The following is an 8,804-nucleotide window of genomic DNA, read 5'->3' on the forward strand; positions in this document are numbered from 1 at the left end:
TCAACCTTTCCCTGTAACTCAGCTTCTTAAGACCCGGCAACAGCCTGGTAATTTCTCCGTCCCTTTTGATGCCTTTCCTGCAGGTAGGTAACCAGAACCGCGCACAGTCTCCGAATCGGGCCCTCGTACTAATGCTGCAGCTCGTCCCAGTTTCCTGCATTCGGCTCCTAGCACTGTCCCTCCCTCCTCCCTAAAACTGCTCTCCCTTCTCGCCCTTCCGCAGAGACTGGACACGGAGCGGGAAGTGATCACGTTGGTCAGCGAGCGGTCGATCGGGGTGGAGGATTTGCCCGGCCAGGTCCCCGACGACTCCCCCCGCTGGCACTTTTTCTTGTACACACATTCGCACGAGGGCCAGACCCTCAATTCGCTGGGTGAGTGGCCATAACAAGTTTGCTGCCTCTGTGAGGAGATCTGCAGGGCAAGTATTTTCCTTCCCCCCCCCACCCACAGAGTGGTGGGTGCCTGTAACGGCTGCCAGGGGTGCTGGAACACACAGATACGATAGTGGTGTTTACGGGGCTGTTCAACACATCTAGGCACGTCCTGTTTGGCACAGATAACGTCCTCTGAGAGTTCTGCTCCTGTGCTGTACTGCTCTGCGTTTGAAATTGGGGTATTTTTTGCTTTTAGAGTATTGGGAATACTTAGGGGTGTAATTTCTATATAAAGGGAATGGCTTTAATCGTATTGATGAAGGGCATCCTTCCTATAAAGGGGTAGCCCAAACCGAACACACAATTCCAAACGCAGGCTCATTAACTGCAAACTAACATCCAACTTCGTACTCAGTGCCCGAACTGATGAAGGCCAGCGAGACAAACTTCATCATCCTGTCTACTTATGATGGCACTTACAGGAAACTTTAGAACTTTAAGAACCATGACAGTGCACTTTGGTCCACAACATTGAGCCCGTCTTTAAACATACTGCCAGATCAATCTAACCCTTCCATCTCACAAACCCCTCCATATTTCTCTCATCCGTGTGCCTGGCTGAGAGTCTCTTAAATGCCCTTATTGTTTCTGCTCTCCGTTACCTCCCCTGGCAGCATGTTCCACACACCCACCACTCTCTGTATATTTAAAAAAAACCCAACCTCTGACATTCTCACCCCCCCCCCACCAATACATTCCTGCAGGTTATACATGATAACACATACGAACTTTGATAATGCTTTATTCACCTAACGTATGCCCTGAAAAGGGTGTGGAGGAGGTTTCACTCTGTGTCTGACCCCGGGAGTGTGTGATGGGACGGTGTGGAGGGAGCTTCACTCTGTGTCTGACCCCGGGAGTGTGTGATGGGACGGTGCGGAGGTAGCTTCACTCTGTGTCTGACCCCGGGAGTGTGTGATGGGACGGTGTGGAGGGTGTTTCACTCTGTGTCTGACCCTGGGAGTGTGTGATGAGATGGTGCGGAGGGAGCTTCACTCTGTGTCTGACCCCAGGAGTGCGGAGGGGGTTTCACTCTGTGTCTGACCCCGGGAGTGTGTGATGGGACGGTGTGGAGGGGATTTCACTCTGTGTCTGACCCCGGGAGTGTGTGATGGGATGGTGCGGAGGGAGCTTCACTCTGTGTCTGACCCCGGGAGTGTGTGATGGGATGGTGCGGAGGGGGTTTCACTCTGTGTCCGACCCCGGGAGTGTGTGATGGGACAGTGTGGAGGGGGTTTCACTCTGTGTCCGACCCCGGGAGTGTGTGATGGGAGGGTGCGGAGGGAGCTTCACTTTGTGTTTGATGGACGGTAACTCTGGGGGAGTGTTGAACGTGCCTCTGTAATATTTTTCTCTCCAGTCTTTATCTACTCAATGCCGGGCAGCAACTGCACGATCAAGGAGCGGATGCTCTATTCCAGCTGCAAGGCTCCGTTCATTACCAGCGTGGAGCAACAGATCGGGCTGGAGATCGCAAAGAAGGTGAGGGCCACGGGTCAAGACCGTGGGGAGGGGAGGAGCGCACGAGAAATCTGCCTTCACGGCATCATCTGTCCTACAAAACTTCACGCCCGCTTGAAGGTCTTTCTCCCATCCACCATTTCCACTGGCAGATCGTTCCACACTCTCAAGTGAAGACGTTACCCCCCTTGTGTTCTCTTTAAACAGTTCACCCGATCAAGTTAATCTGATCAAAGTCTAAAGTTCAAACTAAATTTATCGTCAAGGCACGTATAGTCAGGAGATGTTGTGGTTAGAACAGCGATTTACAGAACCAGTTCCCGGTGCTGCCGGTAAGGAGTTTGTACACTGTCCCCGTGACCGCGTGGATTTCCTCCTGGTGTTACGGTTTCCTCCCACAGTCTGCGTACGTACCAGCTGGTCGTTAAATTGGTGGCTGTGAATTGTCCTGCGGTTAGGCTGGGGTTAAATCGGGGGCTGTTGGGCGGAGTGTCTCGAAGGGTCGGGAGGGGCTGTTTTGAACAAACAAACAAGTTGTGCCGAACCCAAGTACCACACACGGCCCAGAGATGAACTTTCACGCGGATATCCACAGCAAATGCAAAGACACGCGATAGAATTGATGAAAAACCACACAAGACGGGCCACGTGCAAAAGACAAGCAGCTGTGGAAATACAAAAAGAGAAACTATCAATAAATAAGCAATAACGAGAGAATATTTCAGTTATTTGAACCATCCTAGTTAGCCAGCCCCCTCTGTATGTCACCTCTGTCACTACACTACATTGTAAACACTCTAACCCACTTTCTGTCACCCTGTTATGCTGAGAAAACACACTGACGTTCGTTAACACCTCACTTCATATTTTATATAATTCTTTATTCAAAGGTCAAAGTACATTTATTTTCAAAATATGTATATATTTTACAACCTTCAGAGTCATCTCTTTACAAAACAAAGAAACCCAACAGAACCCATTTCCAAAGAGAAGGTTCGAGACCCAGTGTTCACGTTTTGCTCTATGTCGTGCCCTGACAAACACCCCACAGTAAATTCCTAATCTATGTGAATGCTTATAGCAAATAGAGTTAATCTTTGAACAGATCTCACCCCGAGACACCGGTCAGTGTACAGATCTCCCCCTGAGAGGGAGAGGGACTGAGAGACACTGGTCAGTGTACAGATCTCCCCCTGAGAGACACCGGTCAGTGTACAGATCTCCCCCTGAGAGGGAGGGACTGAGAGACACTGGTCAGTGTACAGATCTCCCCCTGAGAGGGAGGGGTTACCGAGGAGTGGAACCGGGAGTGGTTTTCTGATGCTGTAGCCCCCACTGCAAGGTTTGACGTGTTGTGCATTCAGAGATGCTCTTCTGCACACCACTGTTGTAACGCGTGGTTATTTGAGTTACTGTCACCTTCCTGTCAGCTTGAACCAGTCTGGCCATTCTCCTCTGACCTTTCCCACTAACAAGAGATTTTTGCCCCCAGAACTGCTGCTCACTGGATATTTTTTTGTTTTTTTCACAATTCTCTGTAAACTCTAGACTGTTGTGTGTGAAAATCCCAGGAGATCAGCAGTTTCTGAGATACTCAAACCACCCCATCTGGCACCAACAGTATTTCCCCAGTCAAAGTCACTTATGTCACGTTTCTTCCCCCCGTTCTGATGTTTGGTCTGAACAACAACTGAACCTCTTGACCGTGTCTGCATGCTTTTATGCGTGATTGGCTGATTAGATATTTGCACTAACAAGCAGGTGTACAGTTGTACCTAATATAATGGCCACTGAGTGTAGAGTTACTGAATTTGTGCTTTACATTGAACCTGTTGAAAGCAGTTTTAACCACAGGGCTCTCCCCTTCTCCTCTCCCCCCTCCCCCCCCACTCTCCTTACCTACCTTTCGTACCCTCCGTTTTTCCACCTCCCTGCCACCCCCCTATTCCCTCCCAGGTGGAAATCGACCAGGGCTCTGAGTTGACGGCCGACTACCTCCAGGACCAGCTTCACCCCCCCAAGCACGCCCCCCGACCCACCTTCGACAAGCCGCCGGGCCCCTCCCGGTCCCGCGGGGGCCCCCGCCGCATCGTCCGGACCCCACCCGAGTGACAGCCTCCCCACAGTTCGTGTGGAGGAGGGTGTGGGGGAGAGGGGGGGTCCCGACCTTCCGAGTGGAATGAATGGATCCGAAAGATGGGGTGGCTGGTGATATCCGCCTCCGGGAAGGAGTAACGGTGCCTCGAGCAGAGAATTAAAAGGGAATTTTGTAACCACAGGTTTGGAGCGTGTGAACTGTTTTTTTTGTGTGTGGGGGGGACGTTTACGGGACGGAAAGGGCTGTGGAAATTACAGATTGAACGTTTGGCGCCAGAGGTGTTTCAGATTTCCGATATTCTTCAGACTGTGGAATATTTGGATCAATGTAATCGATCAGCTTGGAGGCGGGACCCAAGCGCCAAGTCGAATGCTGAGGGGTCAGTGCAAACAGGCTGGGTGGGCCTACAACCAGAGGTCATGAGTTAAGGGTGAAAGGTGAAGAGTTTAAGGGGGACACAAGGAGAAACATCTTCATTCAGAGGGTGGAACGAGCCTCCAGCACAATTGGTGCATGCAAGCTCGATTTCAACGAGAAGTTTGGATAAGTACGTAATGGGAGGGATACAGAGGGGTATGGTCGCAGTGCAGGTTGATGGGAGTCGGCAGAATAAATGGTTTGGCATGGACTAGATGGGCCGAAGGGCCTGTTTCTGTGCTGTGCTTTTCTGTGAACACCAAATTAATTTACATTTCACGTGCGGCTTATGCATATGCCTGAAGGTATTTGGTGTAATATTTTTAATAAATTTGTGCATGAAACAATAATGTGGTTTGACCCGTCAGAGAGGTCAGCTGTCACGACCTCGGCCACGTGACCGTTCAGCATCCCCATCATTCCCAACTTGGGTGCTACTGGCAAGCAGTCTTTGTCTTGTGTTGCACGTACGGTGTGTACCGACGTAGCCAGTCGGTATTGGATTTTCGTCAGTGACGGTCTTAACAAGCTCGTCAGTCATAATCAGACACTTCAACAGGGTACGTGAACAGGGGGGAGAGAGGGTGAGAGGGGACACCCCTCAGAACTGTGTGTGGTGCGCAGAGGCCTGAATCTCCCCAGCGTCTTGTGGAATTTTCCAATTGTGGTGTCATGTGGGCACTCAAAAACATTTCCGATAAGGGGTCAAGCTGGCCTCTTGGTCAGGGTCAATCATGGACGTTGAGTCCTAGCTGTCCAGGTACACAAGCCTGAGTATAACGGTATGGAGAGCAAACTGTACTGTCATCGGCAGCATCGCAGGAGTTGTCAGCGTTGAACTCAACATAGGACTGCCGGAGAGATTCCAGATCTGGATTTTTCCCTCGGGGTTTACTCCCAAAGCCTCCCCCTTGAGTGGGTGTAGCTGCAAGGCAGCGAAGGTTTGAGATCAGAGTTTTCCTTCTCCTAGACGGGCTGCCAACCACGGCTGGCGAGCCCCATCTGCCCGAAGCGACTGGTTTTAAGGCGCCAGTAACCCGACTTTGCCCCTTCTCCTGTCAGTGAAACGGTTCCACTGGGCTTAGTAGCTAAGCCACACATGAAGGCCAGGAGCTGGACTTGGTAGTCAGAGGCTGTTTGAGGCGCACGCCATTGGGAACATTTAAGAGGGAGTGGGAGCTTATCCCTATTACCATCCCCGGCAATAACCCAACACAAACTTCATTTGTGTAAGTGTGTAATGCAAAAATGCAAGGTACAGTGGTGACAATGGGTTGGTACATTGTTCAGAGATCTGATGGCAGAGGGGAAGTTCATTGAGGTAGACCTTGTTTCATGATCAGCATCTGTTTGCCCCGACTCTGGCAAATCCACTCTTTCAGTACACAATCGAGATCTTCATTGTTCACTTTATGCAATGTTTTCCTATCGTTCGTCAACTTCTGTCATTACTGATGTGAGGTCGCTTCTTGGGACCGCCTGTGATGTGCACTACCCAGGAACCTTCCCAGCGCCTGGTGAGATCTTACATTTTGGATTTATCTTACAGTTTGGATTTTCGCAGCCTGTACTCGTCTCAGGTTGAGGGGGTTGGCGGGGCATCCTGCAAGTTTATCCTGGAATTTCCCACCCAAAAGATGCTTGGATTTTTTTTTGGGGGGAAGCAAGGTGTCAGAGCTGGTAATTATTTAAACACGCTACTGAGATACAGTGAAAAGCTTTGGTGCACAGGCCGCCCGTCCCAACAGGTCGTTCTGTTCAGGTAGTAAAACACAGAGTACAGAATAAAGCACTTCTGTTCCAGAGAAACTGGAGATGCAGAATGAAGTTCACGGCTACAGAGGAGGCGCAGTGTGGGCAGACAGTTAGACTCGCTCTCAATATACAGGAACTCATTGTGCAAGGCCCACGATGGGATACGTTTTGAGGTTAAGTCTGTCTTACTAAAGAGAGAGATCTGTTAAGGTTGGCTTTGTCTGTCAGCTGTACGTCAAGACGTGCGGTAAAATGAGTGGCTTGTGTCCACGCCTTTCGGGGACGCGCTGGGGACAGCCCGCGAGTGTCGCCAGGCTTCCGGTGCCAACATGAGCGGAGGCCCGATCGGTTCCTGATGAGTCGGGGTGTGAAGGGTTAAGGGGCGGAGGCAGGAGAATGGGCCTGAGAGGCAAATGGTCAAAGGGCGGAGCAGACTCGATGGGCTGAATGGCCGAATTCTGCTCCTATGTCTTTCTGTCTTATTGCGTGCTCGTAACTAACTAAGCATGTGAACACAGAGAATGTACGGCACTCTGTGCAGAAGTCTTGAGCATCGGTTGTACAGATAGATAGGGAGCCTAAGACTTTTTGCCCAGTACTGTGGTAATTTTATGTATTGCACTGTAGATCCGCTACAACAAATCTTGACATGTGAGTGATGATAAACCTGATTCTGAGCTGAGTCTCTTGTGGACTGAGAGTGGGAAGGGGACAGAGAGAGGGGAATCGTGGTTGAGAAAAAGGGAAGCACCAGCAAGGCATTTTTCTTTTTCAATATTTTTTTGATTTCTATATAGAAGAATACAGGGTTCAAGAGAATACATATTATAAAACAAAAGACAAAAATATAATAAAACCAGAAACAGTATATTGAATCACATTAACGAACTCCTTACTCTATATTCATATGGATTAGATTAATTTGTGTATTAGAAAATAAACAATTTTATTAAGAAAAAAGATCTACACCCACTACCAAAGTCGAAGCTGTTTGGAAAAAAAAGAAACTTATCAGATAATAAAAGATCCTATTAGCCAACTTCTGTACTTTAACAAGAAGTCAAAGATTATGAAAATAATTTAAAAACGGGCCCCACAAGTTTTGAAAATCTTGGTTAGATTCAGAAATTGAACAACGAATCTTTTCTAAATTTAAGCATGCCATAACATCCCGTAACCACCGAGCATGATGAGGCCGAACAGCATCCTTCCATTTAAACAGAAGCGCCCTTCTAGCCATAAGAGAGATAAAACCCAGAATCTGCAGATCAGATGTCTTCAAGATGATATCTTTCCTTCCAACAATACCAAATAGGGCAGTCAAAGGATTAGGTTTGAAATGTACTTTAAAGAGTACAGAAAAAGTTTGGAATACTTCCAATATTTTCCAAGACTTGGGCACGTCCAAAACATATGAATATGTGAAGCTTCTCATTGTTACACCTGTCACAATAGGGAGATATATCCCTATAAAAACGCGATAATTTATCCTTGGTCATATAAGCCCTATGAACTGCTTTAAAATGTCAGAGGGAATGAGGAGCGCATAGCGATGAAGTATTAACCAATTTAAAAATCTCATTCCAAGTTTCTTCAGAAATTGAGGCCTATAAATCTTGTTCCCAAAGATTTTTAATCTTGTCTAAAGAATCATTTCTCATTCCCAACAACATATCATAAATATTGGATATTGAACCGTTATAAAATGGTTTCAGATTAAGAATTTCATCTAATATGTTCTTATCAGGTCTATTAGGAAATGTATATAATTGAGATCGCAGAAAATCTCTCATTTGTAAGCATCGAAAAAAAATGGTTTTTTTGGTAAACTATATTTTGTTGACAATTGTTCAAATGAAGAAAGACTTCGAGAGACATTCTGTAATGATCAATAAACCGATTGTTTGGAATCAGATGACATTGTCTGGTGTCTCAAGGGTGGGTGTGTCTGCACACTCACCGCACACACCCCCCCCCCCATCCCTGGCACCCCTTCTCTGTCACCTATCCCATTCCCCTCCCACGGAGCTCCACCCTCACCGTTGCCCCACCAGATGTTACAAACTCGCTCTCTGCTCCCCGTTGACAAATACAGAACTGTGCAGGAGCCTTGGGCACCTAGTGGTGTCTGTACGTGCCTGGGACTTTGGCACAGAACTGTGCCGACTCCTTGCAGAAGTGGGGGGAATCGCACTGGCAGCGTAAACTATTGTGCCACCCGGGCAGAGTGCGAGGTCCAGAATCTGTCCTGTTGTACTCGGAGTCCGTTCACTCGTCATTCAGCACATTGCGGTCAAACAAATGGAAACTGATCGCAGAATAAAGCGTTACAGATCCAGAGGAAGTGGCGAGCAGGTAGACAGTAACGAGGCCCAGAGTCCATGTTATTGAAAACGCTGATCACTGCCCGAGATGGGAGAGGGGAGAATAGATTAGATTAGGAGGACACTCAGTCCTCGTTTATTGTCATTAGGAAATGCATGCATTAAAAAATGATACAGCGTTCCTCCAGACTGATATCACAAGAGAGAAGAGAGAATGTTCGGGGTGGGTGCGGTGGTTAATTCTGCTGGCTGCTTTACCGAGGCAGCGGGAAGCGCAGACAGAGTCCAGGGAGGGGACGCTGGTTCCCGTGA

At 48.4% G+C, this 8,804-nt stretch overlaps 1 protein-coding gene across 1 annotated transcript; it reads left to right on the plus strand.

Moving 5' to 3' along the window:
* Positions 1-192: 192 nt before the first annotated feature.
* On the plus strand, positions 193-4,176 carry LOC140190068 (twinfilin-1-like). The gene is made up of 3 exons (XM_072246521.1): positions 193-374; positions 1,798-1,919; positions 3,855-4,176. Exons 2-3 carry the CDS (start codon positions 1,812-1,814, stop codon positions 4,008-4,010), a joined length of 264 nt encoding a protein of 87 aa, XP_072102622.1. The 5' UTR covers positions 193-374; positions 1,798-1,811; the 3' UTR covers positions 4,011-4,176.
* The last annotated feature ends 4,628 nt before the right edge of the window (positions 4,177-8,804 follow it).

The sequence above is a fragment of the Mobula birostris genome, chromosome 29, assembly GCF_030028105.1.
Source record: "Mobula birostris isolate sMobBir1 chromosome 29, sMobBir1.hap1, whole genome shotgun sequence".
NCBI lineage: Eukaryota > Metazoa > Chordata > Chondrichthyes > Myliobatiformes > Myliobatidae > Mobula > Mobula birostris.

What these genes read in the sequence shown, in the direction of transcription:
- LOC140190068 (XM_072246521.1), top strand. Translation starts at nt 1,812, where the DNA reads ATGCCGGGCAGCAACTGCACGATCAAGGAGCGGATGCTCTATTCCAGC. An exon ending in GGCTGGAGATCGCAAAGAAG is followed by an intron (nt 1,920 to 3,854) that starts GTGAGGGCCACG and finishes ATTCCCTCCCAG; the next exon opens with GTGGAAATCGACCAGGGCTC.